Source organism: Camelus bactrianus, chromosome X, assembly GCF_048773025.1.
Source record: "Camelus bactrianus isolate YW-2024 breed Bactrian camel chromosome X, ASM4877302v1, whole genome shotgun sequence".
In the NCBI taxonomy this organism is placed as follows: domain Eukaryota; kingdom Metazoa; phylum Chordata; class Mammalia; order Artiodactyla; family Camelidae; genus Camelus; species Camelus bactrianus.
This window is the reverse complement of record NC_133575.1, coordinates 117,251,615-117,276,147: the sequence shown is the minus strand read 5'-3', so window position 1 is coordinate 117,276,147 and position 24,533 is coordinate 117,251,615. Positions and strand designations below refer to the sequence as shown.

At 50.5% G+C, this 24,533-nt stretch overlaps 1 protein-coding gene and 1 long non-coding RNA gene across 2 annotated transcripts; one reads left to right on the top strand and one right to left on the bottom strand.

Annotated features, from left to right (window-relative positions):
• Positions 1–9: 9 nt before the first annotated feature.
• LOC105076067 (medium-wave-sensitive opsin 1) lies at positions 10–12,017 on the bottom strand. The gene is made up of 6 exons (XM_010964076.3): positions 11,906–12,017; positions 8,071–8,367; positions 5,496–5,664; positions 3,967–4,132; positions 2,317–2,556; positions 10–217 (listed from the first exon to the last, which is right to left on the bottom strand). Exons 1-6 carry the CDS (start codon positions 12,015–12,017, stop codon positions 107–109), a joined length of 1,095 nt encoding a protein of 364 aa, XP_010962378.2. The 3' UTR covers positions 10–106.
• A 4,932-nt stretch (positions 12,018–16,949) lies between these two features.
• Positions 16,950–23,883, top strand: LOC123619475 (uncharacterized). Its single transcript, XR_006728084.2, has 3 exons — positions 16,950–17,250; positions 18,241–18,389; positions 21,686–23,883. It is a non-coding gene; the product is annotated as an uncharacterized LOC123619475 (long non-coding RNA).
• Positions 23,884–24,533: the final 650 nt, after the last annotated feature.

Genomic DNA, 24,533 nt, shown 5'->3' with positions numbered 1-24,533 from the left:
GAAGACACGGGGTGGGGGCGGTGTGACCAAAACCCCAGAGAGTGGGAGAGGGGTGACAGTTTTCTGGGAGGAGGCAGACGTTTTTCTTGTTGGGGCTGGGAGAGACTCACGCAGGTGACACCGAAGAGACAGATGAGGCTTCTGTTTTGGAAACACTGGAGAGTTCAGAGCTATCATCCACCTTCTTTCCAAAAAGTTGCAAGATGCAGTTTCGAAACTGACAGGACAGAAAGTGTCATTCAGCAGGGCGAGCAGGGCCAGTGTGCTAGGCTCTCAGTCGGGTGTGGGGCACTCTGAGGATGGGGTACACCTGCTTTTCTACCATCTAGAGTCTCCAGGGAAGCGAGGGGGAGGTTCCAGGCACTCCTTGCCCACAGGGATGGTCCATTCCTGACTATTCGGTTATCTGAGCCATCGGATCTAGTAGTTGATGGTGACTATTTTGGGTCAGATTGTTTTCCCCCAAAGATATGTTCAAGTCCTCACCCGTGGATCCTCTGAATGTGACACTAGTTGCAAACAATCTTTGCAGATGTGGTTCAGATGTGTATTACCATGAGGTCATGCTGAAGTGGGCACGCCCTAATCCAACGGCTGGTGTCCGCATAAACAGAAGGGAATTTGGACACAGACCCAGAGGGAAGAAGGCCATGTGCACGTGAAGGCAGAGGACCCCACAGGTGACAGGTACCCATCAGGACCTAGGGGATATGCCAGGATAGATTCTCCCTCGGAGCCGTCAGAAGGAGCCCAGCCTGCCCACACCTGGATCTCTGACTGCTCACCACCGGAACTGAGAGAGACTAGATTTCTGTTCGTTGAATCCCTGTAGCGTGTGGTGCTTTGTTACAGCAGCCCCACAAAACTCAGTGACAGAAGGGTGTTGCGGGCGAAGCGGCCTGGGTGTAGTGACCCATCCCTGCAACATCTGGGAGAGATTTGGAGGCATTTCAGTGGGAAGGAAAGTGATTGTATGTTGTTTCTGTTCTCCCAGTCTTGGGGCCGGGTGAGAACTAGGTGAGGACTAGGTAGGCGACAGCCCACCTCATCTCTTTAGCCAAGAGAATTTCTGGCATTAGGAAGGCCCTGCTTTTTGCTGCTTGGCCCCTAAAGAGATGTGGGTTGTATTCATGTCTCAAATGATATCTCATATCATCCCTGAGTTAACAAAAATGCTGTGAGAATGCAGACCAGAGGCGTTTCCTATCTATTCCAGGCCTATTCTTGACTGTCTCCAGCTCTCTCCAAAATTGAAACTCTTAAAAATAAAAAACATAATTGTTGGAATGAGTTATGTAAGAAGTGGCTTGAACAGCAGAATTGACTCAGCTGTGTCCTTGTGGAGCTCCATTCCAGAAAATTCTCTCTGAATGCCACAGGAAGGGATAGCAATGCAGAAAGAGTGAAAGCAAAGTTCGAAAGGCTGGAGGGTCTGGAAGTGCAGACAGCTGTAGAGGAGGGCGAGTTCTAGAAGGGGAGCAAGGAAAGGCTCCGGTAAAGACAGGACTTGGCAAGATGGCCTAGGACTCCACAAACAGCAGCCAGACCTGGAAAGGGACCATGTGGAAGACAAGAAGTGGGTTGAGGGTGGAACTACGCTCTGGGTACTGAGGTGCCAACAGTGGGTCCCCGGGGAGTCCAACGTGCTGCTGGTCCTACTCAACACTCACACATCAGCCTGGTGAAATGGGAGGCCCCTGCAGGGGGGTGGTTCTGACCCACAGACCTTTCTGATCACCATCAGGTCACACCACAGCTGTACCTTAACGAAGTGGACATAAGGAATTCAAGGCAGAGTATGGTCTAGGAGTCATGGGCAGGTGGCTGCTGAGGCCGGATGTGCCAGCCCCCAGTGGCTGCCGCCTGACAAGACCACAGCGTGTTTCCCTGAACTAACCCATAAAATCACGAAAGCCCAAGACCGGCACAGCCTAGAAGGGCCTCTTCGTGTCCTTATCAGAGTTAGGCTTTGAATATGGAAAGATTAAGGCTGAGAGATGAGTCTTGTCTATGAAATCAAGAAGGGTGCACCTAGGGTAGGTGTAGGTGTGTTCTGGCAGTCCTAGGGTGTTTATGCTTCAGGCTCGCCCTGAGGCCAACAGAGGGGAAGGGCCTGCCGCACACACGGTGCGCTGCAGGAAGTGCCCACCCTTGGGCCCAGACCATAAAAGGCGGCTGGGTCACAGGCCGGGTCTTCCCGGGTTATTGTCCTGGTGGTCATTGTCAGACTTCCCCCAGACACGATTCCTGGTGGGAGCCATCACCGGGCTCTTCCAGGGTCTACTTCTGGTTTGCTCTGCCGGCGGCATGACTTACCTGTCGGTTCATGAAGACGTAGATAATTGGGTTGTAGATAGTGGCACTTTTGGCAAAGTAGGCTGGCAGGGCGGCCACCAGAGGGTGGAAGGCGTAGCCAGGGTGGGCAGCGGCGAAGCATGCAAAGAAGGTGTATGGCCCCCAGCAGAGACAGAACGCGAAGATCATCACCATCACCATCCGGGTCACCTCCTTCTCCGCTTTCTGGGTGGACTCGGATTCTTTCTGCTGCTTTGCCACCTGGGGGAGACAGAGAGTTATGCCCGGGACAGCGAGGGGGAGAATCCCTCAGGGCTCTGTAGAGAACCCCTGGGGGAATTCTGTGTTGCTGCTGCTCCGGTAGCTAGTTAGCTAGTCGGGGAGGCAGCTAGAGGTGGTCAGCTCAGGGATGGAGAGTAGTAGAGGGAAGGAGACGGATGCGCCTGCTACAGCACACTGGCCAGCACACCGGCAGCTCCCACCTGCGGGAGTGCACCTGGCCAGGGCCGGCCCTGTGGGAGCTATTACAGGCTCTGAGGTAAAATGCCGGGGTGGGGGGCTGGCCACGACAGCCCTAAGCTGGCACCTTCCAAGCACTTGCTTAGCTCGGTTCTTGTTAAGAATTGGTGGGGGAGCTAAGGAGGGTGTTCTTGGCCTCACCTGATTCCTTACCAGCGTCCCCTCCCATGCTCAGGTCTGCGGGCCAGGCGGGACAAGATGCAGAGCAGGGCCACTTCCTGCTGTGGGCAGGGACTGATGGCCAGCAGCCAGATGGGGACGAGGGGTGACAGCCTAGGGGCATGTTCTGGAGGCGGGGCTCCTCAGCCCAGAGCTAACATGGCCCAAGCCATGTAGGGAGACCTGTGGGAGTCGGCTCAGTTGGTTCTGATCCCTGACTACCCACAGGCTGAAGGCAGTGAGGTGAAGGGAGCTTATCTCAAGCCCATGGCCTCCATTCTAGAAAGAGCATATAAGCACATGCTGATCTGATTGTGGGCACAAGCAGCTTCAGACAGGAAAGGCGCCACCCCAGAGGGCCTTCTACTCCCTGTGTCATGCAGGATCCCAGCAGGGACAGATGGCACATCCAGATCAAGCTAATTGTAGGCAAGTTGATTGACAAAGGGACAACTTACGGATGGCGTTCAGGGTACCACGAAGGGAGCACAGAGCCCGCAGCACCCCAGACCCTGATCTCCTCTCCTGCCCTGTGCTGATTTCCTGCACCAGGGGAGGGGTGTGGCTGTCGAGGGGATCAGCTTCCCAGGGAGGAGGGTGGAGTGTGGGGCAGACAGCCCCGTGGAGTGGTGAGGGCACGCCAGTGGCAGCCTTTTAGAAACACCCATAGACTTTCAGGTCTTGCTTTTAGATCTGCCCAGCGGCACTCCACCCCATGGAAGAGGCTGGCTTTCCACCCCTAGGGAGAACTGTCCTGGGTCAGGAGGAAGTGCAGCTGTGTTGCCTTTTTGGTCCCCTCCGTGAAGAGGAGGCAGTCCCTTCCCATCCTGTAGCAGCAAGGGCAGGGGACAACCACAGCCCCGAAGGAATTGCTAGATTCATGTCTGGTTTGAGGGCAGGAGAGCAGACCAAGTGACCCTCTGTCCCAGCCGAGATGTCCCTGGCCTTCATGATCCTACCAGCAGGGGTGGAGGCCACAGGCTGGGGGCTTACCGCTCGGATGGCCAGCCACACTTGAAGGTAGCAGAGCACGATGACGCTGAGCGGGATGAAGCAGCACGTGATCATGAGGATGATCATGTAAGACTGTACCCCGGGGTAAGAGCTGCCGCTGAACACGTCTGGGCCGCAGGAAGTTTTCAGGCCGTGGGGCCAGTACCTGAAGAGAAGGGCCAGCAGCCTGTCCTGAAGTGCATGGGGCAACCCGGGACCCTCCCCAACCCCCATGCACTGCTGACTTGGGTTGGGTTGTTGGATGTTTTTAGCAAGGTAAAATTCACATTCCCTGAATTCTCCATTTTTGAAATGAACAATTCAGGGCATTCAGTATGTTCACAATCTGTGCAACTGCTGCCTCTTCCATCACCTCCAAAGGAAGGCCTTCAGGAGGGTCTCAGTAAATCTGTGTGCACTTTTAGGTCTCCTGTTGCCCTCTTTTTTATTGTAGTAAATACATATAACATCATTATGAGGTTTGGTATATTCACAGTCTTGTGCAGCCATCACCACTATCTGGTTCCAGAACATTCTCATCACCCCAACCACATCCCCTTTTTTACAAAGGGAGGGGAGGCGCCCTCTTAAGAACACCTGTGAATACCTGAATCATTTTTTCTGGGGTCAGCTAGGCAGCCACTGTAAGAAAGACACTTGCTTACAGAAGGGTCCAAGAATTAAATGAGATAACACACGTGTTTAATCATTGCGGCCACCGTGGGTGTGGTGGGGTGAGGAGGGTGACAGAGACAAGCTTTCCTGAGACTGGTTTCCCAGAATGATGGAAGCTTCCCAAAGAAAGAGCATTCCCCCCGCCCCAGACCCCACAAGAACTTAGTCATGAGAGAAGTGCAGCATCCTCGTGCCATCCCTCCACCTCAGACACGTCAGTTGCTTCCTTGAAAATTCGGTTCTTCTCCCAGAGAATCCACCTGGTTAGGACACTGGTATACCTACAACCCAAGGAGCCTCGAAAGGGGAGCCTCTCAGAAGGTTCAAGAAAGAGGCCTGGACACAGGGAACTATGTTCAATATCTTATAATAGCCTTTAATGAAAAAAATATGTATGTATATGCATGACTGGGACATTGTGTTGTACACCAGAAACTGACACATTGTAATTGACTGTACTTCAATGAAAAATAAATTTTTTTAAAAAAGAAAGAGGCCTGTGGCACAGTGGACAAGAGAACCTTGGAGTCCAAATGTGCCCATGGCCTTAGCTGGTGGCGTTTCTCCATGTGTTCCCATGAGCTGCTCCTGTTTCGGATAAACAGACCTTTCCGGGTGCATAGAGACCACAGGGCCCATTTCCATGTTTCAGCCAGGCAGATTCATACTTCCATAGACACTGTACGCTCGAAGGGTTCTCAGGGAGAGTCCTTTCCATCCTCACTTTACTCGTGGGGCCTCAAAACCCCAGAGACAGGAAGTGGTTTGCCCCAAGGTCACCAAGAGAATCACGAGTTTGGGCTGCCCTGCTCTGTTCTAAGTGGCTCGCCTTCCTGGCACCCTGGTACCCTTACCTGCTCCAACCAAAGATGGGCGGAGCTGTCCACACAGCAGCCCAGATCCAGGAGAAGGTGATGCCTGCGACGGCCAGCTTGGCATCAAATCTCACATTGCCAAAGGGCTTACAGACCACCATCCATCTCTCCCAGGAAATGATGGCCAAGGACCAGAGACCGGTGATCCCTGCAGTGGAGAGCAGACACTTGTCAAGATCACAGGATATGCCCCTACCTACCTGCAAAACCTGTCTCCAAAAGGTATTTTCAGGTCCAGGGAGCAGTGGGTCTCTTCGTCAGTTTCTTTCTCTCACGCCTGCTTTCCCTGTTCCTCTGCATTGGGTCTGCAGCCCGCCTCTCCTTGCCCACTCTTATTCGGCCACTTTGCCCACCTTGCTTCCCATATGTCTTTTATTCGACCACCAGCCTTTCTTGTGATGCCACCAATGCAACTCCTGATGGACAGATACACGCCTGAGGCCACACTGAGGTGCTGCTGTTCCAGCCAAGAGCCAGTAGCCTGTACCCTCTGCCAAGCATGCACGTACTCCTTTAGGCCCCAGACCTCTCACTACTGCCCATCATCCAGAGGTCTGGGTGGAGAATCCAGAGCTTTGGGAATGAGGGTGGGTAAAATGATGTCTTGGTCCCACCACCCTCTAACAGACACTTGGCCTCCTTTAGTGCCATCACCAGTGTGGTAGCGTCGGCAGTACCCGGGACCTGGTTACTCTACAGAGGGGGCCAACATTGCCCAATATCCCTGTATTCATGACCACCTTGGCGTTTCAGGGGTTGTCAGGCCAGATACAGTTATTTGATACTTTAATATAAAGAATGGTGTCACTAAGACTTCTAAAAAATGCTTTCAATACTAATATTTCCACGGAGCAAGTATGTTGGTAAGTAACACCTAGTTCTTTGACACCTATGTCTCAGCGTCATTGCTGCTTCTGCAACCCTGTGGGTCTCATTGTGCACATTTGCAAATATTCTTCTGAGAAGGGGTCCACGGGTTTCCTCAGGTCACCAGTTTCGGTGCCACGGACATCCTCAGCCCGGTGTCGATGGCATCAAAACTGGCGACCCAAGAGCAGACCTCGAGCAGATATAAAGGCAAGCCAGATGTGAGTGATACGCAGGAGCTACTCCGGGAGGGCCATGCACCAGCTACCAAGGCACATGGAGCACTTGAACTCGGGATGGACTTACTCTGCCCAACCTTCTCTGGTAAAGTGACTTAGTGGCGCTCACACCACTAGTAATTCAGATCCTCGACCAGGCTCCCCACTCCCTGTGTTCCTCTAATCCCAATGTCTTTCTCAAACTCATCATCTTGGAATCTGAATTGGAGATCAGTTTAGGCAGCAATGAGACAAACCCAAGTTAGGTGGGAGCTGAGGACCCAGGCATTGTCACCAGGTGGCCCTGGGAAACTTTCCAAATGGGAGAGCAGCTGCAAGCCTTCTCTGGTTTGGTGGCTTGGGGCCTAGAGACAGGCTGCATGTGCTGAGCGCTGTGGCACTTGGACTCCCTGCCTTCTTGGGTTGACACCGAGCTGCAGCCCCACGGCCCTCCATTCTCTCTTGAGGGTGTTGTACAAGGGCTCCTGAGGCGACTTTGGCCTTGTCAGGCCTGTCTGTCCTCCTTTTTGTGGGCCCCAGAGAAGGAAACCTGGCCTCATGGCAACCCCCAGCTCCCGCCGCCCGGCCTGGAGCCCAGAAGTGCCACAGACCTAGCTCCTGCTTTAGCCTGGCATGGCCCCTGCTCCGTCAGTCTGCCTCCCTTCCATCTTCCAGCCACGTCCTGGGTCTCCCCCTCCGGTCTCCTCCCCACTCCAAGGCCTGCCTATGGTCTTGAGGCCTGCTCGGCAGTAGCACGCTGCTCACTTGGCCTCTGCCCACCCAACCAACACAGCTGTCTGTGCCCAGCTCTCCTGGGCTGACTCAACATTCAACCCCTTCATCACCTCCTCAGGGACAAGGTCCTCTGAGAGGACTGATGGCATCATGTGGTCACTGTCTGGGATAGAAGCCCCTCCTGCCAGGACCCGGGAGCACTCAAGGTTTGGACTGTGTGTGCAGCACCCTCTATGCCTGACAGCACAGAGCCTGGAGCCCAGGTGCTTCTCGGCCAATGTTGATCTGAACAAAGATATTAGTGACAGGGATGGGGAATGGGATGTGGGATCTGGTCTCAGTGTCCCAGAAGTCCTAATGGGAATTGCTTCTTCCCCTGGGAAAAGCTGACATCAGTGGGCTGAAAGAGCCTGTGCCCCAGATTTGGGTGGGAGTCGCAAAGCCCTCCCCTCCCACCCATCCGGATCTGTCTGTCCCCTCCCATGCCAGCTGCATGGCCTGAAACTGGATGTCCCCAGGCACAGCCTACCTCAGAGTAGGCGCTCGGGGTGTGTTGGACCACAAGCCCTTGTCTCTTTGGTGACCCCAGCCCCGCTTCCCCTGCCCATCTGTCTCCCTTCAAACGTGTGCCTCTCATGTGCACCGCCGGCATACCTGGGGACTTAGCCAGGTGAGTATTTCCTTTACACACAGCAGCCTGGGTCTCCCCTGACCTGGGCCCCCAGCCGGCTTACCACACAAGGAGACAGTGTAGCCTTCCACAACGCACAAAGGGTGCCCCAGCACAAAGTAGCCGTACATCTGGTTGACAACACTGATGGTGCTGGCAATGATGGTCTCCACCAGGTCAGCGATTGCCAGGTTCACCAGGATCCAGTTCAGAGGGTGGCGCAGCTTCTTGAACCTCATGGTGGCCGCCAGCACGAGCCCATTAGTGAAGATGGAGGCAATGACCACAAAAACCATCCAGGCGCTGGTGAGGTGATACACCCATCTAGGGGCGATGTGATAGTTGGGGCCTTCAAAGGGCCCTGTAGGCAGGAGGTCCGGAGTGAGGCAAGGAGCTACACCGTCCTGCCCCTCCCCACCCCTTCACATTCCCGCCCCTCCTCCCCAATGTGCTGGGCCAACCTCCTCCCGAGCCCCCTGTGTACCCTGCACTGCCTCCCGTGCATGCTCCAAGTCCTTCTGCTGTCAGACCTTTGCTCACGTTCCCTCCGCACCCAGGTCCTCTTCCCTTTCACACCGTAAAGCCAGGCTCAGATGCCCTGGCCTTCCAGAAACCTTTCCAGATTCCCTAGCTGAGGTGACCCTTGGGAGTTGTCGGTGCGCATGTTCCTCCTTCCTCACCAGACCGTGTCTCACACATCTTACACGGCAGGTCCGGCTCACAATCAGCACTCAGAGAACAAATGAATGAATGAGCTTGCTATGGGCTAAATTCTGCACCCCACAAAAAGATATGTGGGGGTCCTCAGCCCCGGGACCTCAGAATGTGGTTTTATTTGGAGAAAGGATTTGTCCAGAGGTGATTGAGTTACCATGAAGTCATTAGGGTGGACACGACTGGTGTCCTTCTAGAAAGGTAAAACTGGGACACAGACAAAACACATGCCGGGAGAAGACGGCCACGTGGCCGCAGGTTGCCGGGAACCTCAGAGCCACAATGGAGCCAACCTGCCGACTCTGGATCTCAGACTTCTGGGCTCCAGAACTGGGCAATGACAAATTTCTGTCCCTAAAGCCACCCAGTGTGTGGTGCTTCATCACAGCAGTCCCAGCAAATGGACACAGAAGAGAAAGGCGGGCAACTCCCATTTATTATGTCATAGACACCTCTCCGGGCGGGAAGGGCCTTTATCACCACCATCATTCTGGCAGAATACTCGAAGGGGTTACAACCCACAGTGCCTGCAGCCACATAACAAGGTCTCCCAGCACCTAGGAGGGCAACCACGCAGAGTCCCCGAATTAACCAGGATGCTTGACCTGTGTATCACTAAATCCCAACTGAAACTAATTTAAGAGAGATGGGGATTTCTTGGCTCCCGTGGCTATGAGGGTGGTTTATATCTTGCCCTCAGCACAACTGGACCCCACAGCACCCATGATGCCCCAACACTGTGTCTCCCTCACTCAGCTCCCAGGTGAAGGTCTTCTAAGAAATATAGACAGGAAGGGAATCGGGGATGGGGGCTGGCACAGAAGCAAATTTTTTTCTAGTATACCTTATTTTCTAGATTTTAATGTGGAGCCTTGCAAATATTTTATTCTGTAATTATAAAAAGGCTACATTTTAAAAATCAAAAATAAAACAAATGGACCTAAATGCATATCCACTTGAAGGTTTAGTCACATAGAGAGGGGCTATTCTATGGGACTGGAAAAGACCCTTCTGACTACTCGTGGCATATCCTCTAAGGATAAGAAGTCCTGTCCAAACGTTAAGTTTCTGGTAATCATGCTGTTGGCGATAGCGTTGCTGTCATTATTCTGAGACCCCTATGAGTGTGTCTGAAATAAAGCAAATGAGTAATTAAATGATACTCTAATTGTAATTCTAGCCAAAGCCCTTGAGAATAGGATGCTTAGTGGGAGAGAAAGGAGGCACAGAGGTCAAAGCCAGCTGGCTGCACTGGGGAACTAAGTTATTATTATTCTTTTTTTCCTTTTTCTTTTTCTTTCTTTCTTTTCTTTTTTTTTTTTTGCGGGGGGAGAGGTAATTAGGTTTATTTATTTATTTATTTTAATAAAAAAAATTTTAATGGAGATGCTGGGGATTGAACTGAGGGCCTCATGCATGTGCTCTACACTTGAGCTATACCCTACCCCCCGCCAAGTCATTATTTTGAAATGGGGGAAATAAAAAGAATCAAGAGTGTCTTCTGCTTTCCCTACACGCACCGTACCCCGGGGCCCCCAGAGTACGTGACAGCACGTTTCTCTTTATGGAAGTTGTCCATGAGGACAGGGTAAGAAGAATCAGAATGTCACCATTTCAAAATCCCCAGTGGTTTCATGGGTCCTAGCATTGAGTTTCAGCAGCTGCCAACATGCGGACAAAGGGACACCCTCCTGATGGAGAGGTCTTGCTGAAATGCCTGACATATCCAACCCACCTCCCAGCAGACCTTCATCTTAACTGCTGGTTTACAGAAACACGATGCTGAGCACGATGGAAGGGGTGTGGGAAGCAAAGTTTGAAGTGGGCAAGTCCAGGGACAACTGACTTTCTTCAACAAATAAAATTGCACAGAGGTTGAGGGGGAACCTCTAAATTCAATGAGGATGAAAAGACATTATCGATCCATCTGAATGTGTGGAACTTATCTGAGCCCTGATTCAAGCAAACTGGAAAAACAAAATATGACTTTGTTTTTTTAGACACTAACTAGGAGAATCACTGACATCAAGGACTGCTAGGTTTTAGGCGTGATAATAGTCTTGTGGTTATGTGTTTTAAAGAGGTACCTGCTGAAGGTTTACCAATGTGATGTCTTGCATCTGCTTCTAGAAATCAGGAGGAGTGGTTTGTGGAGGGGGTTACAGATGAAATGAGACAACGGACGGATACCTGGGGGGTTCATTACAATCTTCCCTGTCTTTGGTAGACATTTGAATCTTTGGGAAAAAAATACAATAAGGAATCTTGGGCATTGGTGAAGCCACAAGGGCCTCCAGGGAGAGCGTTGTTGCGTCTCCATCAAGGGCATTCTAGGGTGCGAACAAGGAAGTCCAGGCGGACTGCAGGGCTCTCAACCAGTTTGGTTCAAGAACCCCGTTGCGGCAAGTGAGACATTCTTGAAGGAACTGAAGGTCTTTGGTCTGAAGGAGGGACCTGGGGTGGGGACGGGGGGTCACCAGTGTCCTTGGCGCTCTGAAGGGCTTGCCTGCAAAGCTTTGGGCCTGGGCCGCTCCCGGGGCAGAAACTCGGGCGGCCTTTACGGAGTTTTCCGCTTTCTGTTGGGCCCAAGCCCTCCCTCCTGGGACATCCCGCAGCTGAACAGCAACCCTGGGAGCCGAGCCAGCCTCCCCCCTAGAATGGGCAGCCAGGGGCTGGGGCTCCGGGTGTGAAGCTGGACAAGATGACACTACAGTCTCTTCTGATCTTTAGGCTCTTGAAGTCATCCACCCTCCTCCAGGTCACCCCAGCCTCCCATTCCTGCTATTTGTCTCCTTTGCAAGGATGAGTCAGACCCGGCTCCTTCCCCAGGAAGCTGAGGGCAGTGCGGCCAGGTGGATGCTGGGAGCGCGTCTCCCTAGCAGCACGGGGCCGCGAGGAGAGAGCTCATGAAGCTTCCTGGGATGGGAATTCTCAAAGGGTCTGGGAAGCCTATGTGGTTCACAAATGCATATTCACAGTTTCGGTGTCCTTGTATGTTCAGAAAGGAACCCCTCATTCATGGTATCATACATAAAAGCTAAGAGAGAAGACCGTCTCTGCGGGTCGCCAGTAAGACAGGCTCTCTTGGGTGGGATGGGTGGCCGCCAGCACCCCCTTGGGGCCCATGTCCCAGGAGGGCCCTTCCAGCCAGTGTGACCCAGCCTCCATGGCACCTGCTCGCTCACCTCTGGTGGCGTTGCTGTTGGTGTAGGTGAAGATGCTCCCCGGGGTGCTGTCCTCAAAGCTGGCTTGCGGCTGCCCGCCTGCAAGCTTTTGGGGGCCCCAGTGCTGGGCCATGGCTCCAGAAAGCCCTGGAGCCGCCAGGGGGTCACAGCACTTTATACCAGCCTGCGGGATCATCCCAGGCCTCCTCACCTTAAAAGCTCCCAAACCCTTCACCCTCTGATCTCTTAATTGGGCCTTGGACTTAGACCTCCTCCTCCCCCACCCTGGCCTCCTAGTTCCTAAGGTGAGCCCACGAGGGGCGGCTCAGAGGGATTTGCTGGGAACCAAACTTGGAGCCAAGGTGGCTGCAGGAGCTGCCCTGGGCCCTGGCTCAGGCTTGCATGTCTTCTGTTCGCTTCCACCGTTCTGCACCAGCTCCTAGGTCAGGCAGACCCAAGGGCCAGGATTTCCAGGTTGCGGTGTGAGTAAGGAAGCAGCCCAAGGCCCCAGTCTGCCTTGCCCAGGTGGTTCTCCCCAGGAGACTTCGCAGGGCTGAGGCCTGGAACTTCAGGCCGTCCCGGGGGCCCAGTGGATGCAGGTTGTGTCGGGGTGGCTCCTCCCCTAGGAAGGGACAGACAGGCCTCGCAGTGGGGGGAGACTCCACCATGCATCTTGCTTTCCGCCCCTCTCCACCTTGTTCCCCATGAGCTGCAGCTACTTCAGTCACCAAGGAGCGCATCGGGCCCTCCCAGCAGCCCTCTTGAAGCACCTGCAGTGCCTACAGGCGTTCGGACCCCACCTGCTCAAACCACTCTCCCCTGAGTTCATGACCTTTCCTTGGACTGCCTCTGACTTCAGCCTCCCTCTAGACTTGCCCTCAAAAGCAAACCTCTCAACAGAGTGTTCCAGATGGGCTGCCTCCGCTGTCCCCTTTCCCACTGCAGTCTGGCCACTGCTGGCTTAGCGCATGGCAGGGGCACCAATTACCTGCTAACTGCCCACTTCTGCAGCCTTGCCTGTTTGTCCTTAACACAAGAAGGCTCATAGCAGCATGATTCACCAGGGGTCAAAAGGTACAAACAGTCCAAAAGTGAATTAACAGGGGGAGGGAATAGCTCAAGCGGTAGAGCACTATGCTTAGCATGCACGAGGTCCTGGGTTCAATCCCCAGTACCACCTCTTATAATAAACAAACAAACAAAACCTAATTACCTCTCCCCTGCAAAAATAAGTAAATAAATTGTAAAAATTAAAAATATATATATACAATTTAAAAAAGTGAATCAACAGGTGAATGGATTAAGAAAATGTGGTCTATCCGTGCAACAGAACATTATTCAGCCATAACGAGGAATGAAATTCTAACGTGTTACAACAGGAATTCACCTCGAAAATGTTGTACTAAGTGAAAGGAGGCAGACACAAACAGACCAAATGCCGTCCGATTCCATTTATACGAAATGTCCAGACTAGACAGAAAGCAGATTGGTGGGTGCCGGGGGCTGGGGTGAAAGACAATGGAGAGTGACTGCTAATGGGGACAGGGGTCCCTTTGGGAATGATGAAAATATCGTAAAATTAGATCGTGATGGTGCAGCCTTCGTGGAAAACTGTGGCAAATCCAAAGACTGAAAAATAGAATTACCACGTGATCCAGAAATTCTGCTTCTGGGTATATCCCTGAAAGAATTGCGCGGGGTTTTGAGGGGCTCACAGCACGAACCCAGGCCTCACGATGCAGCTTGATGGAACAAGGTCATATCCCTAGAACTCAGCCCCAGGCCGTTCTGACTTCCCAGTCCAAGCTTTCCCTCTTCCCAGATCCCAGGGAGCTTTATCTGCCTGTCCCCACCAGAGCCAAAGGCAGAGTGTCAGAGAACATGAGAGCGGAAGTGGGCTGCCTCGGAGATCTTCTGCTTGCCCAGGTCCACTCTGAGCACTGGACACAGGACCACCTCTTCCCAGCACTGCCATGGACTGGCTGGCTAGCCTTGGATGGGGTGACCACTCCCTCTCAGGCCAGGTTCATCTTCTGCCTAAAGAGAGACGACCAATCCTGCCTGCTCCCGCCCACCCCATTCCCAACCGGGCTGCTTCTCGCATCCAGGGTCCCCTTGCTGTTTGGAAGCCCTTTGTGAACGTGAAGCGCAGTCTCAGCTGAACATCTGGGGGAAGCCTCTGGCTTGAGCCCTGGAGTGGCCCAGCCCACTGCTCACTGGGCCTGCCCTTGGCCAGCATCACACTAATGATTGAGCTCAGCCGGGGGTCTGCCCCCAAACCCTGGGGGAGGGGAAGAGGCAGCGGTGGCAGTGAGTCCTGGACTGGCGCCGCCGTCTCTGCAGAGTGGGGCGCTAATTGATGATTAGGGCTAACAGAAGATCAAGTCCCATTTTAGCCAAAAGCAGATTACTGCCCTGGAAAGTCACCCAGCACCTGGGCACACACGTGTCTCCCCAAGGCCCAGCGGAAGCTCACTTGGGATTCCGAACTCCAGCAAAGGGTGGAGAAAAGAGGAGGGGCACTGGAGAGGGAGATGAAGAACGAGGGGTGGGGCCAAAAATCTGTGAGGAGAGGCAGGAGAGATGGGAGGGGCCAGGAGAAAAGGCCAAGCAGGAGGCAAGTGTGCTTCGAGAAAACGGGACCCTTGAGCAAAGGCCAGGAGAGCCCCCAGCCAGGCCCTCCACTCTGCCCTGAGTCTCCCACCTTCGCCACCAGCTGGGGCCCCCCCGGCAAGGCTGGAAGATGAGATGCTGGACTTGTCTCTAATCCGACTACTCCGAAGAGACTTGGGGGGTGGTGTGCGCTATTTGGAGCCCTGGGAGCTGACTGTCACCTTGACTTTCCTCACTCCTCCAGAGACTGATTCCCCAAACTGGCTGGTGTTTCCTCCTTGGGTTAGTCTGCAGGTACTCACCTCAGTCCCATGATCTCACCCTATCAGCTGCGGGCCTCCCAAAGTCCTACCCCGGCTGCCCTTCGTGACCTTGAGCAAGTCAGTCACCATCTCTGGAGTGTGTGACATTTCCTCTTTGGGAAGACACTGGTAACATTTCCTTGCTGCAAGGGTTGAATGAGGTCATCCTTTTGAAGAGTTCTAGCAAAGCCTTTCATCCCACGGCTACTCAGCAAGCACCCATTGTGGCCAGGTGCTGTTCTAGGCTCCCAGTAAGCGAGTGGATAGAGATCCCTGCACTCTGGCAGCTGTCATCCTAGTTGGGGGTGAGTGGAATACAACATGAACACTAGACATAATAAATAAGCTGTGCTAAGTAGGATGGAGAATGGGAAAAAGGAAACAGGATGTGGAGGTTGGGGGAGGGAATAGATGTCAATCTTCACAGGGCATCATGGTGGGCCTCTCTGAGAAAGGGACATGAGAGCAAAGACTCCAAGGAGGGAAGAAGCCATGCAGAGATCTGAAGAAGTCATCCCAGGAGAGGGAGCAGTGAGTAAGTGCAAAGGCCCTGGGGCAGGAGCGTCCCTGGCGAGTGAGAAGAACACCAAGGATACCAGGGTGGCTGAAGCAGAGTGGGCGAGTGGAGACTAGGACAAAGGAAGTTCAGACAGGGGATGAGAGCTGGAACACGTGGGTCCCAGAGGCCATGCAGTGTGTCAGCCTTTACTATGAATTAAATGGGGAGCATTAGATGATTCTGAGTGAAAAGTGACACAATATGAGTGACTTAGATGCTAACAAACTTCCTGTGATTGCTGTTCTGAGAGTGGTAGGGGCCAGGCAGGAAGCAGGGGCACCATGTGACAGGCCCTGCGGTGATCCAGGTGGGACAGCATGAAGGTTCCCACCAGGGAGGGGCCAGCAGGCTGGTGACAAGTGTGGGTGTCGGAGTCTGGATAGCTTTAGTAGGTAGAGCTAACAGAGTTTCCTGATAGCTTTGGTAGAGGCAGTTGGACAGAGGGAGGAGTCGAGGCCAGAAGGATGGAGTTGTCCTCAGCCGAGCAGTCAAGGCAGTGTGAGTTTGGCTGGTGGAGGAAAGGTGTGAGCATCAGGAGTTCAAGCATTAATGGCCCATATTGGTCGGCAGGGGTGGAGCTCAGTGGTAGAGCATGTGCTTAGCCTGCATGAAGTCCTGTGTTCAATCCCCAGTCCCTCCATTAAAAACAAATGGCCAATGTGAGTAATGAAAGGAACCATCACCTCAACCCACAGACGTTATTTAAAGAGAACATTCTGACAACTTTATCCCAGTCAATGTGAAAAATTGGATGAGGTGGATGTAGACTCCTAGAGAAACTCTCCTAGACTCCTAGAAAGACTCCTAGACTTTTAAACTCCTAGAGAAACACAAAGAACAAAAGGGGCCCGTGAAGAATTAGAAAATCTGGAGTTCATTAAGACATTGAAGCCATAACTGCAAAAGCCGCCCACAAAGTTTAAGGTGATTTTCAGCCTGGGTATGACATTTTTTGTATGATCTTCACCAGTAACACAGATTTTAAGTGTGTTGTGTGTATTTTACCACAAATACAATTAAGACGATTTTAAAATATGTATTCTCCGTTTCACTGTCAACGACATCACGCCCAGGGTGCACGTGTATTTCCGCAGGACAAAATTAAAATGGTAAAAGTCATCTTTGGAAACAATGTGCCCAATCGGGAGAGAAGTTCTTTTGCCTAAGAGAAATCCAGAGGAACAGGAAGAGGTCGTTAAACAGTTGGCACCGAGGTTTCTGGTAGGGGAACGTGTGGGTCTATGATATTCTCAGGTATCGGTATTCGCGTTGTTACCACTCCAAACGGGAACACCACGCATGTGGCTTTGAGCTTGAAGCTGTGCTGGGCCAGGGCCTGGTGGGAGCAGCCCCTGCCCACCGGAGGCCCGGGTGAGCCATCTGGTCCGCAGGAACCACGTGGGAGGGGACCCACACTGCACCACGTGCAGCAGTGGGGCGCGGAGCGGGGGAGGTCCGCTCAGAGGGGAAAGGCAAAAGGGCACGGGAGCCAGCTCCAGGGGACTCCCCGCGACCAAACGGAGACAAATTGAGCATCTAATAGGATTTCTGACAGGGATGGAGTGTGTGCAAGCCTCTAACTCCATCCTGGCGCGCAAAATGTTTCGCTGTATTGGAACGACTTCGGGTCTCCTAATTGCCAGTTCTCAGTGCGGGGACCCTTCGTGGGGCGGGAAGGCACCGCCGCTCGGCCTGCGCGCCGGCTCTCGAGCGCCCTCTTCTGGCGCCGCCGTGCCGCTCGCCCCGCCAGATCTAGCTGCGCGGCCGCCCTGGGCCGCTTCCGCTTTCTCCGCCTCCTACTCTATCCATCCACCAGCCCCGGCCTCGAACCCCATCCTTCGCAGATCTGCTCACAGAGGTCCCCGCGCGGGATCGGGCCGTGTCCTGAGGGGGTGGGTCCTAGTCTGTGCGTCCTGGGGACGGCTGGGACTCTTCCTACCGCCCTGCTGCCCTGCCACACCCTAGTGGCTTCTACAGATTCCGCTTACCAGTTGTCTGTGCTTCCTGGTTCCACGCAACGTAAATTGCAGGTGGGGGGGCGGGGGTTCATTCGTTCTTCTTATGTTCTTGTGCTTTTAGAAGTGGGGGGTTCGGGTTTTTTGCTGCCTCCTTACTCCTACCTGAATCATTATCTTATTTTTTCTTTTTGAAAAATTGGTTTTAAAATTGTGGTAAAATGCATATAAGAAAATTTACCATCATAACCATTCCTGAGTGTACAGTTCAGTAGCGTTAGTACATTAGTGTTGTCTTCATTGTCATTTTTTGTATTAAGATCATGAATTCAATTTGTGGTCCAGTTAATTGGTTTTTTAATTTTCACTATCCCAGACAGTGGACATCAGACCAAACCTTACACAATATATATGCAATTAAAATTATCAACAAGATGTGTGTATACAATATGATTACCTTAAACTGTCTACCACTATTTGGGAAGAAATTCAGAACAGAAGACTGGGGAGAATCCCTTTTAACAATAGTATTTCCTATAGGTCAGGGCTTGGTGTTTTTATTGTGTGTATTCATTTTGTCTGTTCCAGTGTGTGTTCCTTTTGTCTGTCCTGCCTTTTAGACATGGTGCAACAAGAGATATGCTGCTTTGTTTCCATTGTTCTAGAAAGGTTTTTTACCGTCTTTGATTCAGGGAACCAAGAACAGAAAGCTTGTCTCCACTGGGTCCAACTGCAGGGTGTCCCTCTTTCTCTGGGAGAGTGACCTGCTTGCTTCTCTGTAAGGGTGGCACTTGCCCTGGGCCATTTTCTGCAAGGTCCATTCACACCTTCTTCTGTAAGGCTGGGTGTCTGAATCTGATAAGTCAGGCTTTACCTTGATAAGTGACATTTCTGGTGAGGTTGTGATTACAAATTCATTTTATCCAGTTACAGTTCGGGAGTCAAGAGGACCAACTCTAACCGATGCAAATAACTGCTTTGCCCAGCAGCTCCTGGGAAGGGGCACAGCACACCCTTGGTACCACGATGCCGAGGGTTAAGCCAGCTGTCTTTGACTTGTTATAGCTGCACCTGAGGTTAGTTGTAAATGTATTATGATTTTGCTCTGGTCTGAACGTTTGTAGTCCCCTCTGCAATTCATATATTGAAACCCTAATGGCTAGTGTGCTGGTATTAGGAGGTGAGGCCTTTGGACAGTTATTAACTCAGAAGAGTGGAACCGTCATGAATGACACTGTGCCCTTATAAAAGAGGCCTGGGAGGGTAGAGCTCAGTGATAGAGCATGTGCTTAGCCTGCACGAGGTCCTTGGTTCAATCCCCAGTCCCTGCATTAAAATAATTAAAAAACAAAAGAGGCCGGACAGAAACTCCTTCCCCTTCTGCCAGGTGAGAAGTCTGGGACCCAGAAGGGGGCCCTCAGCTGCCCCTGCTGGTGCCCTGTCTCTGACTTCCAGCCTCCAGCACTGTGAGAAATACCTGTCTGTCGTCTGTAAGCTACTCCAGTCTGTGCTGTTTTGTTACAGCAGCCCAAACAGACGAAGACAGGAAACTGGTATTAAATAGTGGGGATGATGGTGTAACAAGTACCTAAACACGTGAAAGCCACTTTGGAACCCAGGAGTGAATAGAGGCTGGAAGAGTTTGGAGGCGATTCTGATGAGGACCCAGAAGTTACGGAGGAAAGCCTCAGTCTTCTCCAAGAATGCCTGAGGGGCCACAGACTGCTGGTAGCCGCGTGGAGGTTACAGAGAACCAGGTTATTAGAAATTGGAGGAGAGGCCATCCTCGTCATAAAATAGCAAAGAACTTGGCTGAATGGTGTTCATGTTCTAGTGTTTTGTGGAAGGTAGACCTTGTGAGCAATGAAATGGGATTTCTGGTTGAGGAGAAACCTAAGTTTAGCATTGAAGGTGCGCTTGGCTTCACATCAATGCTTACAGTAAAACCCGAGAACAGAGACATGCCTTAAAGATGGAATGGTTAATAGTTAAAAGGGAAGCAGAAGTTAAACTTTTGGAAACTTCCCAGCCTGTGCAGATTGCAAAAAATGAGGCAGCATGTTCCGACGGGAACACTAAGGGTGTGGCCCAGTGAGCCTTTGATAAGGAGACTCGTGTGGCCGAGAGCCGTGGACTTCAGCCATCACAGCAAGAAAACTGCCAGTTGGAACTGCAGGGGGAGGAGACAGGAAGGAATGAAGGAAGGCTCTGGGATTTCTTAAAGTTTACAGGATGGGACATAGAACTGTTCTCCAAGACAAGGGAAGAAAAAATTTTTTTAAATAAACAAAATTTTAAGAAAGAAAAAAGACACTAATGAACTTATCTACAAAACAGAAACGGACTCGCAGACATAGTAAACAAACTTATGGTTACCAGTGGGAAAGGGGGTGGGAAGGGATAAATTGGGAGTTCAAGACTTGCAAATACTAACTACTATATATAAAACAGATAGAAAACAAAATTTTTCTGTATAGCACAAGGAAATATATTCAGTATCTTGTAGTAACCTATAATGAAAAAGAATATGGAAAGAAATATGTGTATGTATATGTATGACTGAAACATTATGCTGTACACCAGAAATTGACACAACATTGGAAACTGACTAGACTTCAATTAAAAAAAAGACAAGAGAAGGACCCCAAGGGCTATTCAGAGAGCATCAGCGCTGCCTCCTCCATTTAAAAGGGAGGGGGCATTGTCTGGATTTCATCAGGTCAGCCGATCCTCACCCAAAGCTGTGGGGACAGTGTCTCCCAAAGCCCTGACCAGGAGTGGGTGGTGTGGTGCCCAGCAGAGCTCTGGGGCCATGGCTCCCGTTACCTGGATTTGGAAAGATGGAGACACCTGGCACTGCAGATGTGAGACCCAGGCAGAGTGCCACGGCTAGGACAATACCCAGTGCATCTGTGGGATTGGGGCCACCCCAAGAGTTCTGGACTGGCTGGGCCACTGGCATGTGACTGTACCCAAGGGGAGCTATAGGCTTGAACTCCAGTCAATCTGTGAGAGCTGGGGTGTGGGCTGCACCAAGCAAAGCCCCAGGGACAGGTGTGTCTAGCAGGCAGGACTCCCGCCCCAGTGGGCCCGGTGGACAGAGCATCGGGTTCAAGAAGATAATTCTCAAGCCTGCATATTTGATGTTGTCTGCCCTGTTGAGTTTTGCATGTGCTTGGGACGCATCCACTTTTTCTTTCTGATTTCTCCCTTTTGGAACAGGAGTGTTTACCCTCTGACGGTCCTACCATTGTATTTTGGAAGCACAGAACTTGTTTGATTTATAGCTTCACAGCTGGAGAGGAATTTGCCTCAGGATGAATTGGACCTCGAGTATGACCTATATCTGGTTTAGATGATATTCAGATGAGACTTTGGACTCTAGACTTTTGAGTCAGTGCTGGAACTGGTTAAGACTTTGGGGTGTTGAGATGGAATTAATGTATTTTCCTGTGAGAAGGACATGAACTTGAGGGGGTGGGGTCCAGGGGCAAATATGAATGAGTAAAAGTCAAGGTTAATAGACTGTCACCCCAAAGAACTCTATCAAAAGACAGTTGTGGGTTTTCGAATCCATTTATGATCAGTGGATCCGAATCTTGATCTGTAGTCATTGTCTTCCGATTTTCTTGAGCATTTTCCACATGGCAATACTTTCCTTTCACATGGTTGCATCTAGGAACTCTAATGTAATCCCGATGTCAGGGGGCTGTGTAGTACAGTCTGCACAAGTAGAACCTGTTAAATGGGGAAATGGAGAAAGAGCTAGAAGAAAAGGTATCATTGTGTGACTATGAGAAAATGGAATACTAAAGACAGTGCCAAAAATCTTCCAGGGCAGATCATGACAGCTGGCTCTCTCTTATCAATTTCACTGGTTCCCTAAAAATTTTTGTCTTGTTCCACTGGTCTTGAGCCAGCAGTCTACTCTAGGAAGTCATCGGCTTCTGGCCCAGGTTTATCCTAGGAGCGTTGAGCTTTAGTCCTCTAGAGGTTGAGGCAAGGTTTTCAGGTAGTTTCAGGCAACTCTCAGGAGTTTACATACATTCTACGAGTTGGTCTGGACCTCAAGTGTATCTGCTATCTAGTGCTACATAACAAGCCACCCTAAATCCACAGTGATTTTTTTTTATGAGTTTATGTGTTGGCTGAGCCCTGGTAGGGGGTGGTTCTTTGCACCACATAGTATTGGTTGGGGTCCCTCATGTGGTTAGGGTCCCTCAGGTGACTTCGTTCAGCTGGGAGCATAGCTGAGGAGGCTGGAACATCCAAGATGGCCTCACTCCCATGTCTGGCAGTGGGTGCTGGCTGTTAGCTGGGCTGTGTTATTCTCTTCCATGCATGTCATCCTCTGAGGCCTTTCTCTCCACAGGGCCTCTCAAGCAAAGCAACCCGTACTTCTTTCCATGGTACTGGATTCCAAGAGAGTAAATACAGAAACTGCAAAACCTCTCTGCCTGAGGCCTGGAAGTCACCCAGTGTCACTTCTGCCACAATCTATTTGTCAAAGCAAGTTTCAAGGGCAGCCCTGGTCAAGAGAAGGGGAAATGGACTCCGCTTCTTGTTGGGGGAAGGAGCGGCCAAGGCATATTGCAGAAGGAGGTGCAGGATAGGGGCCATTGCAGTGACCATCTTTGGAAACAGTCCATCCATCCAGTGAGAAGTGCTCTGCCAGTCCCCACATGTACGAGAAAACCCAAGAGACAGGAAGAAGCTGTTAAACAGTTGGCACGGAGGTCTCTGATAGGGGAACATGTGGGTCAGTGACAGCGGCTCTGCCCCTCCCTAAGTGGTGGCGCCTGTGTGGTCATCACTTGATAAGCCTTGATGTGGACATACTAGGCAGGCTGTACACTGTGATCCTGTCCTGCCCGGCTGCTTGTTTCCAGCTACCTTGGGCCTGCCGATCTGTCCATTTCGTGTGTCACTAAAGCTATTAATAAACGAGGATTTTAAGCCTTGGAACATGATCTTTCCAAAGGTATAAAAGTCATTGTGCTGAGACTGCTTGTGTTAGCTCGTGCATAAAAACAAGAGCATTTTCAAATTTATCCTAAGAAGTTATGCAATTGCTAAAATATATTTTAAGTGTTTTTATTGAAGTGAAAGTCATATAACATAAAATTAACCATCTTAAAGTGTACAATTCAGTGACATTTCAGTACCTTCACAGTGTTGTACAGTTACCACCCCTGCCTGTCTAATTCCAGAGCACTTTTATCACTCCAACTCGAAACCCTGTACCTATTAGCAGTCACTCACCATTCCCTGCTCCCCCCAGTCTTTGGCAACAACTAATCTGCTTTCTGTCTGTGTGGATTTACCTGTTCTGGACATTTCGTATAACTGGAATCATGCAACACGTTACCGTTTGTGTCTGGCTTTTTTCACTGAGCACCATGTTTTTGAGATTCATCCAAAACGTAGCATGGATCAGGACTTCCTTTTTATTGGAACATATGTAAATTAATGACATCTCAATAAATTCACAAGGTAGCTTTGATAATTGCATTGAATTGTTTTTAATAACTATGGTGCCTCATGATCATTCCTCATTATTCCTGACACCCCCTTTATTTACATGTGTCGTCCAGTGACTTACCCAAGCCATCTACCAATGATGGTGGTCTGAAGAAGACCCTTGCCAGCACTGTTGTTAATTTGAGGACTGATCTTGGAGAAGACCAGCATCAAAGAGCATTGTGAGAGGAGATGGGTCAACTGCCCTAGAACCAGAAATGACCATGGCCTTGACCGCGTAACCAGAGTCACAATATTTGGTAACAACCCAACCCAGGAGAAAGTAACATGATAACCAGTCAGAATGTTAACTTCTCTATTGAGGAAGCACCTTTGCTACTTGTTTTGTTTGCTTGTTTATTTTCTTATAATTGACCTCAGCTGGGAAATAACCAAGGGCCAGCAGAAAAACACCTCTGTTAACAGAATTTTGAGCTGTCAGTTCCTACTAGTGTGAGGAAAAACCTCTGCCCTCTGGGTAGAATACCTGTGCTGTAAAGACACTGACGACTGAAAGACCCCTTTACTTCTGAGCAGCCAGGCCTCTGCAGTATACATAAGGTTTTAAAACATTTATTGACTTAATACACTTTATGCAACTTATGTACAGTCCTAGTGAAAGATGCGCCGGTGGCAGTGTTATTTAAAGCTTTAAGATTTTAAGTTTTAAAATATAATCGAAACGACCCGACAGAAAATGAAGCAATATTTACCCTGTGGTAATTTTCCAAATTTGAGTGCTGTGAGGGGCAATTGTGTTTATACAGAAACAAGAATGTGTCAGCAAAAAGTGGCCATGTATTTCTGGGTTCTCTGTCACGATGAATTTGAATTCCTTTGGAGATTGTCCAGGTAGAGATTACTTGCTAATTATCTCAATTTATTATTCCCCCAAGGTCTCAAAGGCAGTGGATTAGGGAATCTCAGAAATTATCGTGAGTTGAGCTTGAAGAACAATACAGTCAGAGTTGATGAATGAAAATTACTCACTTTGCAAAGTGGACTCGCTTTGCAAGGCTACATAACTAGTGCTATTGTTGGAAATTTAAAAGGATCAATTAATTATTTCAACTCAATTGATTTCAACTCATGTGTTTACATTTGCATAACATAGATATTTTGTGTAAGAAATGATCACATATCTGCTCCGTAGAATAAGTATCAGGAGTGTAGGAAGTTACATTTAATAGTATTTCTTGTGAAAAAAATTAATAATAAATACATCTCAAATCTTGCAAGAACTCAAAGGTAATGTTTGTATGATATTTTATATTGTGATAAAATTGGGCAGAAGATGGAGCCATCTTTTTTAAATGAAAATTAACAAAACAACTTCATTTATTCAAGGGTTTACCTCGCACAGAAATTTTGAAGGAACTCGGCATTTTAGATGATCTCCTTGGCTTTATTTTATCAAGTGGAGTACAAGGGTCACAACTTGATAAGTGGGGTCCTGAAATTTTAATCGCAAAGCATGTGGCGTTGTGTCATTTGGAAAGGAATGCAGTGACCAGGGCTGTTGCAATCCAAGGCCACCCAGTTCCCAGTTGAAAAGGCCCTAGAATCCCGTGCTTGGTGGGGATTTGAGGAGCTTTCCAGCTCTTGGCCCCCATCCATCACCCCTGGAGGTGCGTGGAGCAGGGCAAACTTCAGGGCTCAGCAACTTCCTCTCAGCTCTTCTATTCCCATCGGGCTTGCAG

Excerpts from the sequence above, each read along its gene's own strand:
- LOC105076067 (XM_010964076.3), bottom strand. The coding sequence starts at position 12,017 with ATGGCCCAGCACTGGGGCCCCCAAAAGCTTGCAGGCGGGCAGCCGCAA. Across the intron at positions 5,665-8,070 it reads CTACACTGTCTCCTTGTGTG|GGATCACCGGTCTCTGGTCC; the intron begins GTAAGCCGGCTG and ends TCTCCACTGCAG. Across the intron at positions 4,133-5,495 it reads CCCATCTTTGGTTGGAGCAG|GTACTGGCCCCACGGCCTGA; the intron begins GTAAGGGTACCA and ends CCTTCTCTTCAG.